The following is a 26,590-nucleotide window of genomic DNA, read 5'->3' as shown; positions in this document are numbered from 1 at the left end:
TAAAATGGAAGAAAATCCTAAGACAATTGACAACCAACAATTAAAGCATGAGGGGGGTGTTGGCATTTCCTTGTTTTTTGCAAGGAGCAAGCCATTAAGTTGCTATGGTTACAAATCACTCTGGCAGAGTCAGAAGGTCAAACTTAAGTATCCTTAGTTTTGGGGTGAAAAGGCATGACCATATAAGGTAAAGCTTTCAATTGCCCTGAGAGTTATTTTGCCTAGGCTTGTTAGTTTCCGTTTCTATCTGCCTTCCTCCCAGTCCTCTCTGAGTACGTGTGAATGCACATGCTGGAAAATATGTTTTTGTGCTTTCTGTAAATACATTTATTTTTATAGAAATGCCTGGTGTGTGTTGTTTCTGATCTCTTGGGCCAAACGCTTTCCAGCACTCTGTCACAGGGAGAACCAGACAGCTTCTAAGAGCTGTAACTATTGACAGAAATTTTGCAACCTTTTTAGAAATTTCTGAAGAGTGGTCATCCAAAAGAAGAGTAATGCCTCTTGATCACAATGGCAATTAAAGTTGTTAACAATTGGGAATATTAAATTTAATTGTCACTGGATGTACAATGAATAGTTTAACAATTGTCCATGTCTGGACAGAAACAAGTACAACTTTCACATGGGAGACTTATATATCTACCAGTTGTTCCCTTATAGGTAACACCCTAATTTCCCACTCCTTTCATAGCACAATTGCCTCTGCTCCCTGGACTATCCCTAAATATTTTTCACTATTTTTTTTCATTTAACCATATACATTTCTTAAATAAATATCTTATGACAATACCTTAACCAAGAATGCAAAACAAAATATAATGAGAAAAAAAATAACATTGCCTTTCTTTTGTAAGTACTGTTTTGAGAACAATCACAAATACCACTTTTGTACTTTTATCTTCTTCAGAAAGTACTTACTTTCCCTTTTTAACTGTGTTTCTTCCAAGCAGAGGATCAAGCACAGGGTCTATTTTTTCATCCAAGTTTTCAATCAGGACAACATCTCCACAAGCCAAAGTATTTTCAATAGTTTTCAAGAACCTTAACATGAAACCATAAAATAGGAATTTGCCCAAGGTAGTCATTGAAAAGCATAGCTGAACACATTTATTGATTCTCTCCATAGGACTTTTAAAAACAGTGCTAGCAGAGATTTAAGCACTGCTAATCTCCTTCCCACCAGATATCTTGAGTGATTCAAGATGAAATAAATTGAGCAATTTGTTACCCAATAATAGATAAGTTTCCCACTCTATATGTCAGTTATCAATGCAAGTGGAATTAATTGTACAATGCTTTCATTTCCCATAATCTCACCCTTCAAGAAGCTTAAAGTTTGTTAGGAAGCCAAGTTCTTTGCCTTAATTTTTCTATATTTTGCTCCTCTAGCTGGATATAAAATTGCAAACAACCAGGCCATATACCATTGTATGAAACACACCTGGGGCAGTTTCAACAACTGCGAAGTTAAATTAAAGAAAGTCCCTAGAGCAAATTCAGAAAATTCCTACTGAGTTCTTGAAAACAGAAACCAAGTAACTTTCTCTAACATATAGCTCAAGTTAGATAGCCAGTTTAACAGTATAATATAACACACTGGAAAATAATTTAGGACAGTGGTGTATTTTGATAAGTGCAGATTAATGTTGTTTTTAAAAATTAATCTCTTCTGAAACACCCACCCAACATGTACTTTACTTTACATATGTTAAATGACTTTGGATGGCCAGGAAATGTGTCACGGCTGTTACACGATCTGTACTTACCCCTTCTGTCCTAAATTCATGATTTTAAGATCAGTTCCATATTTATTCTTTATCCATTTAATTGCTTGTAGCTGAGGATCTATGAGAAGTGGCCAGCGCTCACAGTTGGTTAGAATAGCAGCATTTTCTGTTGACATTTTATCACTGGGTAATCCTTCATTATTCCACGTTGCTATCGTTGCATCATCAGTCAACATGGAAACCAGACCTAACTTTGTACTCGTTGGAATAGGAATCTGGAAAATAAAAAAGAATTATTTTTCTATAATGTGTCAAGCCTCTTACAATAAGCCATAATCAAAGAAGCAAGAATCACACAGATTTCAGTAAGGAGTTTTAATGTGAGAATTAGATATAAGGCACAGAATCTTGTAAACTGCAGTAGTCACCTCCAGCCCTAATTTCTGAGCAAGTTCATTAGTATGGAGTCTGTTTCAAATTGTGAAACTTTTCTTCCCATGCTTTCTGCATACAGATTGAGCTTCTGTTTACTTGATATACTAACAAGCTCTCCCATCTGTTGATTGTTTTTCTTCAGAGATCTTGCCATTTCTTTCTCAGACTCTTCACAATCTGTTGCATGATGTTTACAAAGGACATGACAAAACATGAATAGGAGTATCAGAAATAAAACAGCTGCCAGTAATATATCCATATATTATTTGGTAAACTAGCTTCTTTTTTTTGCAAAACATGTTTTCATTTAAAAAAAAGTGCCAGAAAAATATGGAAGTACAAAGATTCAATGCATTGGAAAGACTTACTTTTTGCAGTTTCAGAAATGGAAGCCACATACGTTCCACCAGCTCTTGACGATAAAGCTTAGTAAAGGGACCAACATAAGAAACAAAAGCGGCTGTTAACAAAATGTCGCCACATGCAGTTATTTCTTGTTCTTCAAAGGATTTAATTGAGTGGCTCCAACGAATATTTTCAGACTGAAATACAAGTTATAGAATAGGAGGGGTCACCTTATGTGTATTCCTATTTGGAGAAAATACGAAAGAGGTACTTACCCCACCCCCCTAAATAAAACACCCCCCAGTATCTCCAAATGAGGCTCCAATAAGGCTGATAGTTACTTGTTTCTTCTCCTGGGACAAGTTCCAGGTGCAAAATGCAGATCTTTCTTTTTCCTATGAGTACTAAGTGCTTATGGTACTTTGGAAAAATACTGAAATACTGATTTCAGAAGAACTGCGGGACAGTAAGCAGAAATTCCTTCATTTCAGTGGTGATAAATGTTGGCATTGGGGAGAAAATGTCTTGTTATGAATAATCACATAGTGTAGCAACAACAGGTGCAATAATAAAAGTTTATCTGAATTATATCCTATCTTTCTGCTCAGATATTACTTCATAGCTTTGGTACACTTGCTAAATATGATAGAATATTTAATCTGTCCTAAAGTTACTAATATGGAGTAGCAGTCTGCATGATGGATCTGAAAGAAAGAAATAGAATCATATTCCTAGTCAATTCTTCTTAGTCTACTTTACAGTGAAGAGAACAACATGCATGCCTTAAACTCCTTGGAGAAAAAAAAATGTAATAATTAAGAAAGGCATGTCCACAATGTATTAGTTTTGTTTTTGTGCTGTGAGACAGATTAGGCTAAAAGACAGCAGTAGTTTCAAGATCATGCAGTGAGTGGGAATTTGAACCCAGAAATTGGTAATACTGTTCATATTTAATGATATAGCAACTATATATTCAGTGCTTCTCTGAAGGAATGGCTAAAAATTCACCATCTAATTAAGTAGAACTGTTGTATACTAGGCATAAGCAAAAATAAATAAATAAATAAAAAACTATTATTTTTTGCAACTCTGTATTATTTCATTTTGAAACATTCTCACTCTTTGCAGAATACAACAGTTTCTTCCTTAAATCATCAACTGAAGCAAATCAAACAACAAAGTCATTAACTTGCAAGAGACTTTTGATTTATCTGTCTCTCCCCTTGTTGTCATTGGCTGGTAATACATAAACAATAAAGTGCCCCCCACCTCATTCTCAAACTAGCTTTGAAATTTGAAGATTTACTAAACATAGAATGATTGTCTATTTAAATCTTCAGTAATTTTACTGTACTATTCGACCATCATAAATCACAAGTGACATTGGCTAACAAGAGTTTAAGAGTTGGAACATGCAGTGTAATAAATTTCCAGACAGTTAAAAATCACTATAATTTTATTCTAATGCATTATAGATTGCCTGTAATATCATCCTGGCCGGGGTGACCCATTTCTAATTTTGAACAGCTGTTCAGCTCGGGAGTTAGTTAATGATTAAATATAAATTGCCTGATTTATTAGTCTGAATGGTTGAGCTTCCAGGTCAATGCTATATAGACAAAATCATCAGTCTTGATGCTTTTTAGAAGTTAACTATCTCCTGTTCAAGTAAAAAAAAATATTCTCCAAGGAAAGGAGTTGGTGCTCTCAATTAATTTTCCCTCTTTCTTTGCTTGCAGAACAGCACAGGAGGAAAAAAAAATCCCATTATTGTGTAATAAATGTTTTTATCAGCTGAAATAAAAAGCTGAGACTCAGAAAAAGTAGCATGTAAGATGCCTCAAGACACTGCAGAACCCAATGAAGGGCATGAATATAGCTTTTATTTATTTGGCTGGAACCTTTCAAATACAGGCTATACATCATACACTACACACAATTGATAAATTTTACTATTTTGTCATTTAAATAATTATCTAGAGGATATGACTTGTAATTAGCAGGTCATCACAAACATAAATAGTATTACTTTTAATTTAAGCCCACACTGGCTTCTCTAGCCAAGTCTGTTTTAATTTGCTATATGATTTCCAATGCTAAATCATTTTGTACAAAAAACCAGAGGGCTTTTCAAAGATAACTTTCTTACAACTGTAAACAAAAGCTATATAAATTACATATCCATCTTTCACCAGTATTGTATTATTGCTTGTAGCATTATTATTCATTCACTGAGAATCAATATATAATAAATGATAACTACTGACTGGAGTCCAGAGAAATACATGGTCCAATTGTCATGCCCAACCACAAACCACTTTTCAATTTTCATGGTGGTGTTCTGAATATATATTACACATGAAACAGAAGAGTCCATTCATTTGAATGAATTTGTGTTTATTTAATACATACTGTGTGGTTTGTTGTCTAGAAATTGTCCATTAAATAATCATCTGTTTGATATGACATTGCTTTTCTACAAACAAAAGTAATTAAAACACTAAATTTATAATTGTCTTGAATTTCTTGAATTTTAACTTTGTTTTTATTGTAAACCGCCCAGAGTCCCTCCTTTGGGGGAGGGGGGAGATGGGTGGTGAGAAAAATTTAAATAAATAAATAAATAAATAAATAAATAAATACCATACAGATATTTTTTAAACATGCATCCTGTCCTTATTAGAAGATTAATAGCTTTTATGAATATAAGGAATAAACATTGTCACTATTGTATCCCCTTATCCAAAGGTTAAGTACATTGTACGTGTCTTCCTGTAATTCAGGCTGCATTCATTGCTGGTATTGCCTGCAGAGTAAAAGTAGCCAAATATGGGGTATACTTGGTTCTAAAGAACATTGTTTACTCTTGTTTATTTTATTTTTTTACTGCAGATGGACAATGGAATTTCCTAACATCAGTGGAAGGATACCTTGGAGATGGTGGAGCCAATGGCCACTTCAAAATAATTACAGCTGGTGCCTGCTTTGGGTGCTTAGGTCCCCAAACCACTGATATTAAAAGTAATGAAGCTGATAAAATTGATGGACTAGCACTGAAAAAGGTTTTATCTTGCAGGTGCATTAGGAGTTTGAAGACTGGTTTTGACAGACCTTTGTAAGTGACAGTGCAATCAACAGCCTATAATGTACTAGAATCTTAAGCAAATTATGCACATAGAATGGCTACCTGTGGATGATAGCGCTATATTTAACACAATTTGAAATGCTTAGAAAATCTTAGGAAACTGTCAAGAGGAATGAACATCTTTAGAAGCTAAATGGATAGGCATGATTAGGCAAGGTGTGTGTATGTATGTATGTGTGTAATACACAAACACACACACACACACACATATATACATGCATGCCAGAGAGTGAATGAAAGGTTGACTTGCCTGAAGTCCTTTAACAAGTCTGTTGGCTAGCTCAATAGTCTTATTGGTTTGGCTGACTTCTTCTTGGCATCTGACTTTTTCTGCTGTTGCTTTTTCAAATGATGATGTGAGCTTGCACAGATTGTGGTCCAGTTCCTTTAAAATTGGGAATGGATTAATTGTGGTTTACTTCATACTCTTATATACAATAACCTGTAGGCTCATCAGTACTACAGGTGACAACTGCCATCAAATGTCCTAAACCTTTGAATTTACTATTGGTTCCTTGTTTCTCTTTCTGGCTCACTTGTCCTGCTTATCATCATAATCTCATCCCTTCATTCTTGAAATTCATAAAATTCAACCAATGGAAAAATATTTGTGGATTATTTTATACAAATGGCTGTTTACACAAAACATCAATTTCACAAAAATTGCTCATGGAGTTTGGAATGTAAGTTCAAAGTTTTTCCAAAGTTCAGAGCAACTACATACCTTGTCTAAAAGATCTTGAACATAAATAGCTGAGACATAAGCATTAACTTGACAGTTATAGACAAGATAGCCTACCGCAGGTCCCAAGTAAAATGAAAAAATTGATCACTTTCTATTGGCTTTATGGCTCATTCAGCAAAGTGAATATATGGGGAAGATTAAGGACATTTCCTAAAAGTGATACTAATTATTTAGCCTAAAAACACTGTAAAAGACAAACTTGTTTTGCAAAAGTTTTGTATTACTCTGAATTTTTCAATCACAATTTTTTTTTTTAAAGTTCACCAAGGATTCAAGTTACCCTTTTAAGCCTCTGAATCTTTTGGAGGGAAAGACATAATCCATGTATACAATACACAGACATTTTACTTGCCAAGAATGTAAAATTATTGAAAGCAATGTTTTTTTCAAACCACTCTATTTGAGTCAGGTATTAGTTGCAATTTGCTCTATTATAAGTAACATGATTAGTTAGAGAGGTGACCTAATCTCAGGGTCTCAAAAAGCATTCTGGAGAAAGACATTACTAAATAATAATTCAGAAAATGATTAGAGGAAAATGTGACAGCATTATAATACTGGGGGAAAGTGAAACTGCTATAATGCCTTGTTAGCCAGATGCACAAATGTGACTGGAATTCTTCTGGGTAATGAAGTATCTGGTCCAAATTTGTTTATGGTACTGATTTTAAAGATGACCCAGTCTGCATAGTAAAATGCCACTAGCTCCTCTGAGAACTTTTAAAGGGAGAGTGGAGCAATGTGGAACATTAACTGTGATCACATCATGTTTAATGAACTATGAACAAGTCTTGAATACAGTGAATGGTAAGAAAACTAAGATGGAGATACTTTTCCCCCTTCCCTTCCTAATTGAAGCACAGTATTTTTTGCCAGGATCAAAAATATCTTTTTCTGCAGCAAAAAAAATTATATTTCTCTGAAAAGAACACCAGACAATTAAAAGTTGTTCCCATTACTGGGAATTCCTATATGGCTTGTTTTTTTTTCTGTCCATCCGTCATCAATTCAGGGATGATACAGATCCCAAACAGTACAGAGATAATGGCAATTCCAATTGGAAAAGTGTTTTTATTAGAAAACAGTATGTTATTTTTTATTATAGAAAGACTACCTATTGCTTTCTCATTTACAATCAGATTTCTATCTAATGTCTCCTATTTCTGCAGGCTATCTCAATATTCAAAACTCTATTCTATTTTCTACCTTCTATTTCTATTTCACCATTCCTAGCTACTTCCAATTCTCAGCTGTTTCCTCTGTAATTCTCTTATGTTCTTAGGTTTTAACCCTTGATCTCTACATAATTCTTCCGATTTTAGGTGCTGTCTTAACTCTATCTATTGTCCAAGTCCAGGTACGCCAACTATTCCTTGGCTATTTCTATTGCTGAGTTGGTCTCTACTGTCGACTGTTTCAACTGGACTTGACTACTGGAGTGCTGGGACTGCTGCTGGGGTTGCCTGACATCAACCCCAATGCCACATCTCCTAATACGAGCTGTCATTATATCAAGCTCTGGTTATCCTGTTTCTGGCTTTGTGGTGATAGCCCTTTGGCACCAACTCTTCTGGATTTCCCTCTCTTGGTGACTTGTTGCATCCAATCTGCTCTGACCTGAGCTGCTCTTTGGCCTGCTCAAGCTTTGCCTTTTCTGTAACCCACTCACACTTGTCACTCTGTTTGATTTGCTCTGGCATGATCCTTTCTGACCAGCTCTGGTTGATTCTTCCTTGCATCTATTGGTGTTGTAACAGAGAGTAATTTTATTTATTTATTTATTTACATCCCGCCTTTATTATTTTTTTTTTTATGAATAACTCAAGGTGGTGAACATACCTAATACTCCCTCCTCCTACTTTCCCCACAACAGCAACCCTTGAGTTGGGCTGAGAGAGAGTGACTGGCCCAAGGTCACCCAGCTGGCTTTCGTGCCTCAGGCGGAACTAGAACTCATGGTCTCCTGGTTTCTAGCCCAGCACCTTAACTGCTAGACCAAAGTGGCTACTATTACCATGCAACCTATCTTCCTTAAGTTGCCTCCAGCTGCTATCACCCACCTTCTTCAGGCATTACAAGGCTTCTCTCACCACTGCTGCTTTCTCCCAGACTTCTTGAACCTGAATACCCTTTCTCCCAGTCTTCTCTTTCTCCGGCTGGGTGGTCTCTCTGTAGTTGGGGTGGCTGCTGATGTGGTTGGCTTCCACTAATATTGCTGCCCCTTGGCACTGTCTGACTGTGGTAGCCTAAAAAAACATCTTTACTTCTCCTTTTGGCATAATTCTTTAACAGTCTGGGGTGACCCAAAGTAAATTTTATTCAAAAAATTATAACTTTATTGTTTGTTGATGCTAGTGTACAAAGGGTTGTCTCTACAAGACAATAGGCTAAAAGGAATTTGAAGGGTCATGTTGCTATTTATTTCAACTATATGAAGTAGGTTAGCATATTAAAACTGGATCCATGAGCACATCCAAAATTAACTTTTTTGATAATCTTCCAAGATTTCACAGATTTATCGTGTTTTCTATTCAGTATGGTTATGAACTTCCCCTGATACTGTATTTCTTTATTTCTCCTTATTGCATTTGGTCCCCGTGAAAAATGGCAAATATGAATTTTCTCTTCCTTCCCCATTTTGTCCTAGTGAAATAGTATGATACAAGTGTTTAGTCTTGAGAAATCTCATATGGACCACTTCTGTGGTTCGAAGTGCAGTATCTTCGTCCTATAAATCTAAACATGAACCATGTGGGAAGGGCAGTTGCTAAATGCAGGGCAAATTCTCCTCGTCCACTAATTAGGAAATGTATCTCCCTGTATGTAAGCAAACGTGTCTTTTGACTACATCAAGAGAAACCTTGTTTATATATGAAGAATAAGAGATTTAAAATTGAAATATTTCCCTGATTTTTAACAATGCAAAATCTTTTCATGGAGAGACTTAGAAAAAGTATTTAAAAATGGTTACCATAATGTTCATTTTGAAGTGACAAGGATTAGTCATTTTGAAATGTAGTTTAGTGGGCATTAAAAATGATGGGTTGTTAGCACAGTACCATCCAAACTGATGATGTATTATTGATTGCCAAGTAATAGCTACAGCGTTTATTAATCATTACAGAGAATTACCAGCCAGAAAAAAACTTCTGTATGAAAAATTAGTGCAACATTTTCCCTATGGGAAAGGACTGGGTTATAGGAAGGATTCCATTGGAAATCCATGAGATGGGGTTGATTGTCAATGATTTTGTTATTTTTTTAAGGAATTCAGATACAGAATATGTGCATAATACAGAGGGAGGCATTGAGGAGTAAAAGCCAGTGAACAAGTGGATCAAAGAATGGATAAAATGTGCTATCCAATGGCAAAGAGTCCCCTTTTTGGGGGGAGATGGGCAGTGATAGAAATTTGAAAAATAAATAAAATAAATAAATAAAGTAACTGCACGTAGTACATTATTGAATTTTATCATAAACACAGCTAAATAATTTAAATTAGTGTAAGCCCAGGGTATATTAATACATTTGAGAATAAGTGATCCTTAATTATAGCTAGAAAAGGGAACTAATCAAAATAGCCTGCATTTATTTTGCAAAACGAATGCATGATATTTTCAGCTGGTCCACAGGAAAAGGTACAGTAATGCCAAATCCAACCACCTCTCATCTTTGACATTAAAATAACAGTTGATATCCTAAAATGGTAAGGCAATAAAATCTTTTTTCTTTACATACTTAACTCAGCATTATAACAAGAAATCAAAAACATTATATTTGCTTAGGAATGGAATGATGCTAGGACTGTAGTTATACTTACACCAAGTTTTTTTCTGATGGCTTCTAGCTTTTCAGTAGCTGCTGTGAGCTCAGCATTTGCTTGGGCCAGTGCTTGACGTTTTGGTTCCACATCACAGTATACCTAGGAATACGAACAGTCCACAATTTCTTTACAGAGCTGATTTATAAAACAGAAACACATTACTGTTTCAAGAGTATCTATTCTGTATTTGCAGGGGTTCATCAGACAATATTTCAAGTGGAATTGATTGCTTCTGCCCTTTTCAAGATCAACTATCTTCTGGATGCCCTTAAGTCATGGGAAAGAACTCACAGAACAGATAAATCTAGGTAGCAGATACACATCAGAAAAAAATAGCATATGGAAATATGATAGATAATCTAATACATTTCAAGTAATTCTCTGATGTCAAGTTTGTGGGGCTTTTGTACATGCACTGCTGTTTAAAGTTTTGTAATTCCCTAGCCAAACATGAAGATAACCAAGAAAACCAAGTGAATTACAATAATGCTTTTTAGCTTCTTGTGTTTTTCAACGATGTGTTAGAATTGCTGTCTAAACTGCTAATGCAGCGTAGGGATTTTTTCTGGGAGATACTATCATGCCAAAATCAGATAGTGATTTGTGTATTTAGGATTAAAAATTCAACCCAGAGATTTAAATCCCGTCATTGGAAGGCAACAATAGTAAATTTCACTGTAAGTGGAAGTAGTTTATTCATACATTACAAGTATGAGCAATGAGTGCTGACAACAAAATCTACACATGTAAAAATTTTTTGTTAGTAGCAGTAGTAAGAGGGAAGCATGGTGTTATGCCAGGCCTAAGTAGCTTCCTTGGCAAGTACAGGTAGTCCTCACTTATCATTAGTTCAGTCACTGTTTGAAATTATGACAGTGCTGAACAAATGGTATTTATGCCTGGTCCTCAAAGTTACGGCTGTTGCAGCACCCCCATGGTCACATAAACAAAATTTGGGCACTTGGCAGCCCGCCTGCATTTACAACCACAGCATGCACCTCAACCCCACCATCTCTGCTCTTTTGGCCACCCTGCACTCGTCCATTGCCACCTACCCCTGCTGTCCCCTGCTCCCCCCAGCTGACCTTTGCTGACTTCTTCCTCCTGCTGTTAATGAGATACGCCTGGTCGAGACAGCTGCTGGCCCTTCAGAGACCTCGGAAGGGCCAGCGGCTGCCTCAGCTGGACACACCTTGTCAACAGTGGGAGGAAGTAGACAGCAAAGGTCAGCTGGGAGTGGCAGCAGGGTGCAGGGTGGCCAAAAGGGCAGAGGTGGAGGGAGATAGGCAGGTGAGGGAGTTGAAGCAGAGGTGAGCATGGCAGGGCGGCAGAGCCTCATCTGCTGAAGGGAACTTATCAGGCCAGAGGCAGTGTGATGGAGCTGGCCGTTCATGCAGGGCAGGAGAAGCGTGAGGTCCTCACCTAACAACAGCAACCAGGACTACCAGAACTGCCGTTGCTAAGCGGTGAGATCACATGATGTTTTGCCAAATGACAGCTTTGCTTAGCAACAGAAATTCCAGGCCCAGTTAGGGTTATTAAGCAAGGACTACCTGTAATCTGGGTCTCCTTTGCCAAAGATGTGTCAGTAGTCTTGGAATCTTCCAAACAACATTAAATTGGGTGGGGATTCCTTTTCAGCGTAACATATTATAAACTGTCTTTCCCCTTTGATAAGCATGCAGTTCAGAGTAAAACAGCTATATTTATATTTAGGGTACATTCTATTCAATTAACGAATTTCACCCATTGAATGCTAAGTTCTTACCAGGTTTTCCATTCCATGACTAGTTACAGCTCCCATCATCATAGTTTGAAAAGAGGTTCCTGATAATGTGCATATTATTTCATTTATTTATTTATTTATTTTCAAATTTTTGCCACTGCCCATCTCCCTACCCACCACAAGAGGGACTCTGGGCAGTTTACAATAAAAACACTCAATTAAAACAATAACCATAAAATATAAATACAAATACATAAAATATAAATACAATGTACAATATGTTACGTTCATTGGTAAAGGAAGAAAAAAAAATCAATTTACAGTGTCATGGAGTTCTCTGTCAGATTGTCCCTTACCTGCAAGCTTGGCTGAGGTACGTTTTTAAAAATTTAGAAAAATATTTTTCCCAAGTAGTGCCTATTAGTTTTGCTGGACATTGATTCTCATTATTCCCAGCCTGTATGGGCATTGGCAATGTTACTGGGAATGGTACCTGGGAGGCAGCAGGTTTGAGGTATGAGATAGGCCAAGAACACTTAGCATGTTTGAAATGTTCGACATATATTATTCCACTCATAATCATAACTTTGTGAGATGGACCAGCACTATTATTTCATCTTCATGGTCTTCGAGGATTAGGAATTATGTCTTACATAAGGGTCTGTAATGACTTACATTTTATTTTAGAAAAATTTGCATGTTCCTTATAGAGGAACAATCTGTACAACATTGGCAGCTTTGTTGCTCATAAATCAGTGGTAATATGAGAGAGAGTAGATATAAACAATCATGAGATAGCAGGTGAGTCAGCTGACAGCTTATCTCATAATGGCAACTTAGCTCAGGTAGCAGGAAACCTGGGAAGAAACATTTCAAATCATTCAAAGAGATTAATTAACTCACTACAAATGAGGGTAGGAAGTTCCTCTTATGGTTTACATGATTCTGTATTTACTCCAGACTAGCATTAAAGATTCCTTAGTGAAATGCATATAATTCCTGCTTCCTTGATCTTTCCAAGCTGTGTGGGCTTTGACAGGTGGAGTCTATCGCTCATGACAGAGCATATAATTTATATACAGAAAGCCCCTGATAGCAACCCCAGAGTCTTCAAATGCCACTGGAAAAACATCTGGAGTCTGAAACATTACTTCAAGTCAAGAATCTCTAATACTAGCACAGATGGCCCAATGGTCTGATATCTACATTCATGCTAAATAATCAAATTATATTTTTCTATTTACAAGTATTTTTCCATCAGCAAAAGATAGCAAATCCTTCTTCCCCGTCAAGATCTGCTGTAGATAATTAGAAGATGATTCAGACCTATTTTGGGGAAAGAACAGGATGTTGTATGGAAGAGGACATCTTGGTTTTGCTGAAAAGTCCATTAATGGAAGAAAATAATTGCTTTACTTAGTACAATGGCCTTAGGATGATGGGACTTTAGATCAAAAGACCTGAAGCTATCCAGTTCAGGAAGCTTCTACTGCACTATATAATCAAAATTTAAAATGGATTCCAACTTTACCTGATAGGAAAACACATTCACTCTGCCCCTAAAAAACCATGTATGTGAAGAATGATTTAAAATTCTTATGATATACATATCGGGGCTGAAAAGCCAGATGCTCCCTTGCTTGGTGGATTTAGTGAAAATGGCTTTTGGCATGTGTATGTGAGTGTGTGCATGCGTGTCTATATGTATATGTATACATCTATGTATTCAAATATACAAATACGCACTTACATTTATTCATGGGTAAACATAAGGTTGACAAGATGGAAAATTTGGGCACTGCACTTTTATCCATTTTTAATTGTTTTCTATCCACTTCAATAGTTTTCTCTATGCACTACCTACAATTTAATTTGGAAGCATTTTCCTTTCAGACAAATAAGATATCTATATTCTAACAACAGCAACTAATAACAACAATTTATCCATTTATGCATCTTTAATAATTTGTATACAATTTATTATTTTATCTCCGCTGGCAATATTTCTGTTGTGAGTTATAACATATTTAAATAATACTGTGTAAGCCCAGCTGAATTGAAAGATACTTGGTACCTCATAGAATTTTACTATGTTGATAACCCAGGCACAAAGACCAGCTGCAGCGAATGACTTGGTGCGAACGAGATTTGGGCTGAATTCTGGGTCTTTCAAATAATGTTCCTTCAGCACTTTCAAACAATTCTCTGGGATATGTTCTTTATCGTAGTTAATTAAGGCTTGCAAGAATTCATCAACCTGGAAGGTAGCAATTAAGGTACCTAACTTGTTATCATTCAGCAACACTTCAACCCCACAAGCTATTTCACAGTTCAAAAAATTTAAAAATCCAAACAAATAATGAACTCAGCTTGGCAAATAACAAAATAAATATATGAAACAGGCTTATAAAGTATATTTAAAACTTATCCATCTTCTATCTAGAAGTAGTTTCTAATTATGGAAGAAATCAACTGAATGAAACCTTCTCCCTAATACCAATACCAACAAACAAACAAACATCTTTCTTGCTTCATCTCTTTTTTGTGGAGGGATTTTGAGGAATCCTTTAAAAGAAATGAGAAATTGCTATTTTTTTTTACATACAGTATGTTTTGCTTAAACTAGTTCAAAAATGTTTCTTTAACTACTCCTGATCTGCTTGGGAGACTACCAAGGATAACTGTTCAAAAAGATCATCTTACAATTGTTACTTTTCATTAAACCAAATACTGTTTGAAGATACCTACAGAATATACCTGCACAACATGTGTGCAAGCCTTGTGAATTTTTAAAGAAGTAAATGAATTTGCTGCCCCAAAAGACACATTGCTTAGCACCTCCAAGCCTTGCTGCTGCTGCTGCTGCTGGCTCCAGTGGTGCTGACACTCCTCTTGCCTCCAACAGCTGAGCAGTATGCCAATGATCCCTTTGCAGCCTGTGATGATTTTTAATTGGCCAATTAAAATTGGCCCTTTCCCATCTCAAAGTTCTGCAGGCCTTCTATAAAAGATGACTTACGATCACAGAATATTTAAGTAAGAAATGATATATAGGATATCATTTTATGTATTAAATACTTTGAAGTATTTAAAAATAATGTCAAATAATTAGGTCAGAGGTTTTCTGACTGGGTTCTGCAGAGAGTCCCCTGGAACTAAGGGGAAATACAACCCTCCCCACAAGGGACTAAGATGGTGGCGGGCTGGAAAACTCGAATGCACTTAGCCTTCCATTCACACATCAGTACTGCTCTTCAGGGTGTCAATAGCAATTTTTATAAGCTAGAATGGAAAGGACAAGGCTTGTAGGCTGCCATTCAGAAGCCTCATCCCTCTTAATTAGATGTTCTCAGAATTTTTTGTTTTTAATGAACAGGTTCCATGCCCTGAAAAAGTCTGAAAAGATCACAGCCCATTTTACTAAATGCCAATGTTGCAAATACCTTTCCCATGAAAAGTTTCGCAGCTTTCCAAGTTCGATCTTTTGGTACTTTTCCTTTATTTGCCAAAAGGACCATGACTGCAGCTGTGACATTGGTCACTGCAACTGGTGGATTAGGGAAAGCTTTCAGTTCAGAGAGATTCACCTGAGAACGAAAGACCAGACATACACATTTCAAAAGTCAGTAAGAGATTTTAATTAACATGGTGGACAAACTTCTTCCAATAGTAAAGTGAGTTTAAGTTAGCAAAGTGAGGTCATAAAAAAGATGGCTTCACTATACCTAAACAGAAAACCTAAGCTAAGGTTAAAGCTATATTGCAATTGGGAGAACCAGCTTCAAGTCCCCATTTAACCATTAAGTTCACTCTGTGCTCTTTGGGCCAGTAATTCTCTCAGTTTAATCTGTGTTACAGGTTAGTACTGTCAGGATGGAATGAGGGGAGATCCTAAATGTACTGCCTGAGCTCCCATAGGAAAGATATCATGATGATGATGATGTTTTTGTTCAATAAACCCCAATATTAAAAAGAAAAGAGATGTTTTGTTAAAAAAAATGTTGCCAACAGAGCACACAGCAAAGATAACCATGCAGTGTTTGATCTTTACCTTATTAAGGGTATTTAAAGCTGCAGTAGCTGCCACCAGAGCAGGTTCAGCTTTCACCAAATCATCTTCACATTCTTTCTGCCTCCGAGATACTTCTGCTTGAATTGCAACCACCTATAACAACACAGACTCTTAGCTTTAACTGAATACTCCCTAAGATTTCATTCCTTGAAATTACAGTAAATGCCAACGAAACATATGCTGAGTAAACATGGTTCAGATTAGGCTGTAAGGATACAAATGTAGTAAGCTAAGGTTTGGTTTGCAAGTAACTGAAGCTGCAGCAGTACAGCTGTGGTTGATCAAGATCAAGCTACTAGATTTAGATGGGAGTCTTAAGTTATGCAGAGAATAACATTATTATTTTTGACTGTGAATAACTTGGGATGTTCCACATGGGGTGGGGAAGAATGAAAATATTTGCTAGTTCTCCAATGTCTGAGAGGTTATCATAGAGAAGACGACACATATTTTTTGTTTCTTTAGAATAGGTGTTGGCAACTTTCTTCCACATAAGGGCCAGAGGCCCTATCTGTGAATGGGATGTTGAGCTGCTCTCTCCCTCCCTCTTAGGTGAATCCACTGGCACTTGAAAGGACTCTGGAATGAACCATAAAGATGCATTTCTTTCTTAGGAAAAACTAGGGCGTGCTCTGCAGTTGGAGGGAGGAGGAAGAGACCTCAGTGACTGAAGGTATGGACCACTGAGGTTGGGTGAATATTGTATTTCTTTTTGGGACTATAGGGCAAATGATTTCAGATGGTGGGCCACATATGGCCTGCAGGCTGCCAACCACTGCTTTAGAAGATAAGACTAGAAAATGGCTGGAAATTGCAGCTATGAACAAAAAATGAAATTTCTAAAGGAGTTTCAATATTATCCTTAAAATTTCTCATTTATATGTTGCACTAAGACCCTTTCAGCATTTATAATTTTAAGCTAAGAAAATATCAAGAAAATAAGAAAATATCAAGATGATATTGACTTATAAACTGGAAGTTGGATTAATACAGTAGTTATACATTTGCAGTGGTAATGTTGTTAGACTGTACGTAACTTTATTTTTCCAGTGGAGAATCAAGATTAATTCATTTGTAGAGGAAATCCAAACTAAGATCAGGCCTTTGGGTATGTCAAGTCTGTTACCAAGTGTTTAATATAGACAATACAGCAAAGCAATGCAGCAATATGCACTACTGAAAGATTAGATTAAGAAATTCTACTTTTTTTGGTTCAAAAGTCATCTACAGTAAAGTACTATAAAATTGCCTACTGAATATTTAAAGAAGAGTTTTCCAATCTAGTGCTCTCCAAATGTGTAGGACTATACTTCCGAGAATTTCTAGTTAGGACAGCCAATGCCCATGCTGGTGTGAAATTGTGGGAATTTCATGAATTTGTACTTCCAAGCTCATATGGAAGGTACCAAGCTGGAATGGCTATTTTAAATGAAAATGAAAAGAAAGCATGTCCAGTGCTACTAAATTATATAACGTGAGGATATGGATATATGATTGAAAAATATATGTCTCTAATATTTTCTGCACTCTGTTGTTTAAAATATGCAGATTAATCTTTGTAAACTAAGCAGCTTCAAATTAATGTTATATAGAAAGATATGATTGCTTCATATCAGTTTAGAAAAGCTAAAGCATGAAGTAAAATATATGAGCTGCTTTTTAGAGTCATGAAAAACAGTCTCATGCTTGCAAACTGTCCCAGCATGGTAATTATCTCATGTTAATCACATCATGTACTGAACCTAATTACTTAATGAAGTGTTTGGAAATATGCTAGCAGCATCCCCTAACATTCCTAAAACCATCAGAACAATCTGGTGGTAGGGGAGCTGGTGTTGTAAAGCAACAGGGTTTTCCACAGTTGTCTAGTTTCTGTAGTTTTAGCACTACTGGTTTAGGGTTAGCCCCTGGGGAGCATTGTCCAGTTTTAGTTAATTAACATGATATCTAGTTGGCAGGGAACAGATGGCAAGTTTTTTGTTCTCCTTAAGAGCAAGAAACCTACTAATCTGTTCCTTATCATCCAGTTTGGCAGCAGCAAACCCATAATCTGCAGTGAATCACTGGGAAAGCGAAGAGAAGGAATGGAGAAGAATTAAGTATGAGAGGATATGAAAAGGATGAAAGTGTGACAGGAATGATATCTGAATTAGATATAAGAGTTGGTGCTCAGACTGATAAAGAATCAAGTGACCTTTATATAAACAACCAACTGCAGATTTCCCTATTCTAAGTAGAGTAAGGAGAGCCTCTTCCTGCCTGATGTGCCATAAGGGTGTTATGAAAAAGGCTCTGCTTCATGTACACTGAATTATATTGGGTCAAAACCAAAAAGCAGCTCACTTGCTGGATGTTTTGTACTCCTAGTCCTTCACCTTCATAAAATTTGGCTAAAAAGAATTCTGTGAAATTCAGGCATGGGGGAAAAAGCATACTTTCAATTTACCAAAGGTCTGACATTAAGGCACTTTCTGTTTGCCCTTCTAAGCATGATACTTGACCCAACCCCACAAAGACCAAGTGGCAGTCCTTCCCAGAAAATATTGACAACTGGCTCTCAAGAACCAGAGTAAACCAACAAGAAAACGCCCCTGGTGTGTGAGAAAAACATGGGTGAATATGCATGTGTATATTAATGAGTGTGTTAATATGCATATGACTGTGACCCTGACTAGTGCAGCCCTTGCTATCCTACAAGTTTTTAACCAATGTGCTATAAAGAAATCATTCTTAATTTATTAGTGACTGAATTAGTATAACAGGCCAAAGTAGGAGTTAACAAGCTTCATGCCTTCTCATTCACAACAATCCAGAATTCTGGAATCCTGTGTGAAAATGGCTATTTGTGAGCAAACAGTAGTACACCTATAAAATAAGTTAGCATTATAAGCGTGCTTTCAGTTTGTGTCTCGTTTGAGGTAAAAGCATGGAACTAATAAAGCTAAAAATAACCTATTTTTTAAAGAAAGAGGGATTGAGTATGCAGAAGAAAAGGATGAAGTATCTGAACAACTAATGTGGAACCTCAGCAAATACATCATAAAATGCAAAATTTGAAGGTGAAAATGCAAGTCAGTGGAATGGACTTCAAGAACAATTGAGTTGTTCAATTTAACTAATTTTTTTTAAAAAAAATCTGAAATGCTCAGAGATGACTCTCTGACCTTTCCTGTATTACATACTAGTCTGATTCTCAAGATCCCCATCCATTATATGCTTGAATGAGCTTCATACTTATTGTTCTTTCATATCATTAAAAGAACTAAAAGGTTGGAAAAATGCATAATGTAAAGAAAGGTCAAGTGGTAATCATGGTGTGAAATGCTGAAACATGCGTAAGTATAATAATTCTTTAGATTTTATGCTCCCTGGAGAGGTAGGTGTTCAAAATTGTTCACCTACAAAGGTTTATTCTGTGCTAAATATAGCTCAACACTACTAAATTGTGGAATTATACTGACCTTTTGCTCCTCTGCATCAGCAATGGCCTTTTCCTTGCTCACTTTCTCAGTCTGAAGCCCTATCTTAGTAATCAAAGCTTCAGCATCTTGATTTCTCAGTTGCAGTTCTGCTTCTTGAGAAGCAAGTTTATATTTTAGGTCTTCTACCTAAGGCAGAATAGCAAAGGCATTTGTTTGAAGAAAACATTCAGCATGGGCAGCTTTCTAAAATATGGGTACCAAACACATTGCCTTCAGATACACATGCAAACATATTAGATCATTCAAATGGGAGCTTCAGGAAGCAATCCAAGTGTGCCTCTTAATTCACTATTCGAGGCTCAGACAGGGTGGGGAAGCCCTTGAAACAATCATTCTTAAAGCAGCAGGCTAAGTAGAAGTAGCGGGTCTCAGAGTAAGAACCAAATTTGAATTTCTTCCTTAGCTGGTTAAAACGTGACCATTATAGGATACACGTCCGTTTCCTGTTCACGTTACCTATGGATCTATCTAAGCAGCAAAGATACGTATAACTACTGTTTTAGAAAACGAAGGCAGGCCTTTCTTTTTTATATTTTTGTTATATTTTGTAGATTTACTGTATGTTTGCACAATTACTAGCCTGAAATGATGAATTCAGTGAAGAACTAATACCACACATGTGTGTGCATGCACAAGCACACACACGCACATACACATTTACACACACATATATCCTCTCCAACAACTACTTTATCAGTTTCTCTTGGAAAACAGGTACAATAAATGCTATTAACATTATATATTCAGAGGCAGTGAAAGCCCAGAATACTGTGGCAGGTTAAATCTGCCATTTTTTATTAAATTACTACCAAAGTCTCAAATATTTTCCTTAATATTTTCATTTTGTAAGCAATTTTCCTTGGTAGGTATTTCTGTATGCAATTTTTACTAATATGTGTATTTTGTTGTTGCTGTTACTAATATACATATACGTATTTTCTCTATTTTCCTTTAATGTGCTTTTTTTATTGGTATATTACTAAATTTAAGAAACTGTGCACATTAACACATAACATTCTAATTTGCACATCGGCTAATGATGTGGGGTTTTCACATTAAATTATGAGCAGAATGAATTTCTTACTCATCTTCATTGAAAATCAGTTGCTGCTGAATGTATTATAAGAAAGGCTCTTATTTTCACATAGGACCAGATCAAATATAAGACAGCCAAGGCTCTCCAAACACTGATGATGATGATTTGCCATTAAGTCAGTGTTGATTCTTAGTGACCACACAGAATTTCACTAGGATGATCTATCTCCAATTTGGTCCTACAGATTTTCCATCTGTGTACCCACTGCTGCTGTAATGGTGTCCATCCACCTTGCTGCTGGTCATCCTCTTCTTCTGTTTCCATGTTTCTCAGCATTGCAACCTTTTCTAGAGAGCTAGGGGTACATAATGTGCCTAATGTGCCTGAAGTAGGATAATCTGAGTCTGGTCATCTCTGCCTCTAGTGAGAACTCCGGGTTGATTTGTTTGATGATCCATTAGTTTGTTTTCTTGGCAATCTATGATATTCTTAGGAGTCTTTTCAAATATCAAAGTTCAAAAGTGTCAATACCGCATCTTCAAAGTCCAACTTTCACACCTGTGTAGTGTCATAGCAAAAATGATTGCCTGTATGATTCTGATCTTTGTAGATATAGTCACATTACAGCATTTGAATACCTTCTCCAAGGCCTTCATTGCTACTCTACCAAATACCAAATATGCTAGTCTGCAGTGTATTTCCTTTACAGTTGGTAGTTGATGCTAAAAGGGAGAAGCTATCCTGAACTTGAATATCTTCACTGTCAATTGTAAAGCTGGTTGCTATACCTGTTGTCATTCTCCAAACATTACTGGACCAAACTTAATCAGCTTTAGCCAGCATGGTTAACAGTCGTGCATGATTATTTTGAAAGCTATAACCTAACATTGTCTAGAAGATTGCAGGTTCCCCATCCCTTGGTTGATTAAATGGACCCCAAATAAACACAGATGCAAATGTTGTAGATATATCTTCAGACTCTAAGATGATTCTCTAAAAAAACTAGCCACCGAAAGGTGAGTTTCCAGGCTTAAGTCAAATTGATTTGGTAGAAGGTTCTTCTTTGACCCAAACTATCTCTACCTGTTTCCATGCCAATCCAAACTAATTACTCACATCACATCCAAACAGTTATTTACTTTCCATCTTCCTTCCCACTTCCCACTGTTGATTTCCTATCCCCATTTCATCACATCCATTTAACTGCAATTTATTTTGGCAGCAATAATGGAAAGAAGAAAGGAGGTCTCCTCTTCACTTACAACAATTGATAAGCTACCATGCTGAATGCATGGTCTATTGGCTCTAGAGAAACACTTTTCTCCAATAGAACTACCAGACTTTAGAGGATAGAGGAATGAAATAATTAAGGAAGATCTCACTAACTACTTACTAAATCAACCAGAGCAGTATCAGCAGCACCCAAGTAAATAGATGGGGAAGAATGTATAATTAGTTGGAGAAAGTGGGTAAGTGAAAAAGGATAAGGGGTGGATTTGAATATGAAACTAACCTATACCCTGGCTTTTCTACTCAAATTGAGCTTTTCTGACTTAGACAGATTTAATTGATTTCTTGTCTTATATATAAACTGAGTTACTTGAATGCAGAGACTAGTATTTCCGAACTTGTATATATGAGTTCAAAAAGCAAAAGTACAAAGTCCACCAGTTATGGTAACCAGAATTAAGTTTTGCTTTGGCAACGGGGGAAGAAATATTTGCCCACCATTTCCATTTTCTCTCTTTTTAAGGTCCCAGGAGGGGAAACATGTTAATGAAATATCTAACAGCATGTTAAACACTAGTATGTCTTAAAATGTCATACCTGGACTTTGATCACCTGCATTTGGACTACTGTAATGTGCTCTGCTCTCAAAGATCTCTCAGAAGCTGCAGCTGATCCAGAAAGTAGTGGTATGGGCAGTTGTGGGCATGCCACCATATGCCCACATAACACACTGCATCATGAGCTGCATCAGTTACCATTAGGCTTCTGGGTACAATTCAAGGTGCTGGTTACCATCTGTAAGGCCTTCATAGCATAAGGTCTAGTTATTTAAGGGACTGTCTGTCTTCCATAGCTACCTCCTATTATACATCATTAGGCAGAATTAGCATGCTTTGGTCCATCGATTACCAAGTCACTTGATGGGACTTAAGAACCAGACTTGTCTGTCCCAGTTTCTGCCCTCTGGAATGATGTCCCCCCTCCACACATGGTTCCTATGCCTCCACTTTGACCCTACTGGCCCTATTGACCCTTTGACCCTATGAGCCCTTAAAACCTGACTCTTTCTCCAAGTCTTGGGCTAGAGTGGTTGGTAGACCTTGTGGGATGTTTGCTTTGGTAGCATGGGCATTCTTTTTCTGGATGTTTGTTTTGTATGATCTCTGTATGATTCAATTGTTAATTATCTTATGTTGCATGCTGGCCAGAGTTGGGATGGAGTTGGGTGGCCTATACATTAAACAAACAAACATTTTCTCTTCTCAAAGTGGTTCTTAATCAAAATTAGACAATAGAGTCTAAGATAATTGTGCCTTGAGGTATTCCTGAATAATTATAAAACTGTAACTCAAGCTCCAAATTAGGCAGCAGAAAAATACTATTATCACAAGTCTTACCTGAGAAGCAGTTGTTTTCAGTTTCTGAATGCCATTTATGAGGTGTTCCTTATGTTGGGAAATTTTCTGGATTTTCTTCTCTAGAAGATTCTTGAAGAGGATTATTTGCTCTAGGAAGCTCTTAGGGGTTGTATAATTGTACCTCTTTTCATTTAGTTGAAATTTTGCACTTATCTCATTCACACTAGTGTGGGCATATGCCATAAAATAGCAAATAGAGTCATAAAACTGTGGCTGAAAAGAAAGTATGTAAAATACAGTTTAAATTAGAAGTAAAAATATTGAGGTGACTGAGTACACAACTAGACACAATAAATATCCCTCTTTGTTCATATGCAGGACCAAGAAATTTTGTACCAGATGTTTTCATTCGGGCCTTGGTTCATAGGCACCATTTTGGAGATCAGGCAGGCTTCTCAAGTTGATACCCCCTATCTATATGAGGGCTATATTGACAATGACAAATCATATGTTCTAACCAAAGGTCAGTGATGACATTGGCATCAACCTCAAATGATTGTTTAGTCACAAGACCTCACAAAAACTTTTTTTTAAAAAGACCTTCTCATCAGCTCAGCTGTGAAAGTCATGCTACATCTGGAATTCCCAAACAATGTATAATTGATGGGAGTTATAACCCCATTAATTGGAGTGAGGTCAGAGCTAGAGCCAAAATACATGGATTAAACATATGCAGGTGCTTTAAAATGCAAATTGCAACACTTGGCAGAGAGATGTTAATGGAATCTGAGCATGCATGGAGAGGGAAGACTTTATTGTTTTCTAGATGTTCTCAAGGCATTAACAGGGAAGAAAATGGTTAAGTTTCCACCCCATTTGCTTGCACTGATTTCATTTAGTATCATCCCCCCTCCCCATAACTGATGTAATCTGAATCAAATAAATAAATAAATAAAACTCAGTGTTTCCAAATGTAGTTTATAACTGAGAAAAAGTGTGTGAAAGCCTATACAGGTGGAAATAGACAGAACATGCCAGGATCCCAGTAGAAGTCAGCAGAAAAGAACCAAAGGCTCATGCATAAATTCCATCAGCAGAACAGAGATCCTTTTACTAGGCAACCCCATCAAGGGACTGATGAGCTTAGTGGTCAGGCTGTTATTCTGCTTCTCAGATTCATTCAAACAACTATGTAGCTTTATTTCATATATTAAAATAGCCCATCTAGAAAAAGACATACTAATACAATTTCAAGGTCAAAAAACAGTACTATTGATTCTTTAATCTAAAACCACATTTGACATAATATATGTCTATATGAAACAATGACAACATGATTCATTTAGAGATGGTACATTTGTTTAAAGATATTTGGAAACCTTGCAAATGACATATTTGTTTCCAAAATATTCATTTTATTATATAGTAATGCATTAAAATGCTGCAGTATCCATGTAAGCAATTTCCATTTTGTCCTTTGTGACTTCTACCGTAGTTAACTTTCTAATTTGTGGAATCACATCTCCCTCATTTTAATGATTATTTATTGCACTCAGTTCAAGATGTATGCAGTTCAATTAATCAAGGGAAACTTAAAAATCAATTAATATGAATTAAATGAGCTACAGCAACTCTTAGGAAAGTCACACATAATTTACCAAAGCATTGTCAATAATGCTTAGAGATCTTTTGGAAAATTATTCATGAGCGGTTGTTGATACAGCTAAACGTTTCAAGCCAACATAATTAATATTACAAAGAAGCTCATTTAGACAACTTGTAATTTATCTTTGGAACAAAACTTATTTTTGAGCATGGCTTCTTTAACAAGAGCTGCCTTTAAACTAGAATAATGGCACTGAGACTGAAATAAGGATTACATGACTTGGATGCAAAGTAACTAAACTCTCACTTCTGAATGGAAATGTTTCATGCACATTAGAAAAAAATGACAGCTAGCAAAGTCTGCTAGACCTTAAGTAGTTAAATTACTCCTCCCATCACTTTCTATTTTGCACACACAGTCTCTACATACAGACACATATTAACAAGGAGAACTTTTTTACAGAATGACTGGCTTCTGCCCAGCCATGATCCTTATGAGAGACATTTACGTAGCAGTTTTGAAAAGCTTTTGGTAACACTTTTATTTGTAAATCAGCCAGGAAAGAAGTGGGTTCCGGTAGAGCTGGAAGTGGCCTGAGACAACTTGTTCCAATGGGGCAAAATAACTATTGTTATCAAGCTTAACAAAATGGCACAGCATGGGGTGCATGCTGAGCTGCTGAGCCCAAGAGCAGCTGGTTGTAATTCACACTGTTTTTCACAAAACTCTAATCGTTCTGAGCAGACCTCTTTGATGATGGTCTTCCTTGCATTTTCAATTTGTCACTTTCTCTTATGATAAGGTCAGCAGTGACAACACTTCCTGACATTAACAGCTGTGTCTTCTAAAAGGGTCATTGTGGAACTACTAATTGCAGTAATTTCATTAGCATAAATTATTTATTCCACTATTCAGTTATCTCCAAGGTTTTGGTGCTGTTTTGTTCAATATTACACCTTATTTTTTCAGGATCAGCTCTATCAACCAAAAGGAAAATAATATTATGGCTAATTTGACCTTCTTTAGAAGTAAAATCCTCCACCCTCCTGCCTTATTTAATTTAGTAATATTAAATATCAGTGGATAAACCTATAACCAATAGTACCTGCGTTTTTATTGTTACTATTTTTAAATGGCCAGTATAATGGGATATATTTAGTGTGTGTGTGTGTGTATTAAATGAAACATGTTTTTCAACCATCTCTACATGGTATGGCATGAACAGATCCAGCAATGACAAACAATGTTTAGGAATAATCTTCTACCCAATTTTCTGTTATACTCAGGTATTTAGCCTAAACAAATTATGTAATGAAGCTGGTCAAGGTCATGAAGACGTGACCAAATTATCTTGTGCATGCCTTCCTTGCATCTTTATCTTCAGTGTCTCACCGTGCCACGTTCTGCAACAGTCTGAATGGGAGGAATTCCACATAGGATCATTTAAGTGAGAGTTGATCATTTGGGGAGTTCTATTTGTGTTAAGCTGAACACAAGCAAAACCATCCTTCAAATTTAACGTGACATAGTTACGGGGTGGAGACAGTCTGCATGACTCTATCCCTCTTGTATGAAACTTGAATAAAAGATCTTAATAGAGTTACAGATGATCCTCCATATATGTTCCAATGCATGTTATTGGTGCTATGTTTAGTTTTTATTATTTTTTAGAAAAAAAAAACTGGTCCAGTATCAGTGGCTATGTATGCCATACGATTCTGCATCCTGAGCAGTACTGCTGAACAAATTATTAATAATGTCAGCAAATCATCTTGTTAATTTGGAAACATCAATACTAGGATTTTTCCTCCTATTTCGCCTGAAGAAAGAAAGAAAGAAAGAAAGAAAGAAAGAAAG

The 26,590-nt window shown here is 36.4% G+C and overlaps 1 protein-coding gene across 1 annotated transcript in view; it reads right to left on the bottom strand.

Annotated features, from left to right (window-relative positions):
- DNAH11 (dynein axonemal heavy chain 11) overlaps positions 1 to 26,590 on the bottom strand; it is a 160,717-nt gene that overhangs the window by 37,913 nt on the left and 96,214 nt on the right. Inside the window, exons 56-65 of the mRNA XM_063303749.1 lie at positions 23,167 to 23,400; positions 19,483 to 19,629; positions 16,001 to 16,114; positions 15,393 to 15,536; positions 14,024 to 14,206; positions 10,221 to 10,322; positions 5,906 to 6,040; positions 2,534 to 2,707; positions 1,770 to 2,005; positions 922 to 1,044 (exon numbers count right to left, since the gene is read on the bottom strand). Of these exons, the coding sequence (XP_063159819.1) occupies positions 922 to 1,044; positions 1,770 to 2,005; positions 2,534 to 2,707; positions 5,906 to 6,040; positions 10,221 to 10,322; positions 14,024 to 14,206; positions 15,393 to 15,536; positions 16,001 to 16,114; positions 19,483 to 19,629; positions 23,167 to 23,400 (1,592 nt within the window). The remainder of the gene's footprint in view (positions 1 to 921; positions 1,045 to 1,769; positions 2,006 to 2,533; positions 2,708 to 5,905; positions 6,041 to 10,220; positions 10,323 to 14,023; positions 14,207 to 15,392; positions 15,537 to 16,000; positions 16,115 to 19,482; positions 19,630 to 23,166; positions 23,401 to 26,590) is intronic.

Source organism: Candoia aspera, chromosome 4 (assembly GCF_035149785.1).
Source record: "Candoia aspera isolate rCanAsp1 chromosome 4, rCanAsp1.hap2, whole genome shotgun sequence".
In the NCBI taxonomy this organism is placed as follows: domain Eukaryota; kingdom Metazoa; phylum Chordata; class Lepidosauria; order Squamata; family Boidae; genus Candoia; species Candoia aspera.
The sequence above is the reverse complement of the archived record's forward strand: the minus strand, read 5'-3'. Positions and strand labels throughout refer to the sequence as shown.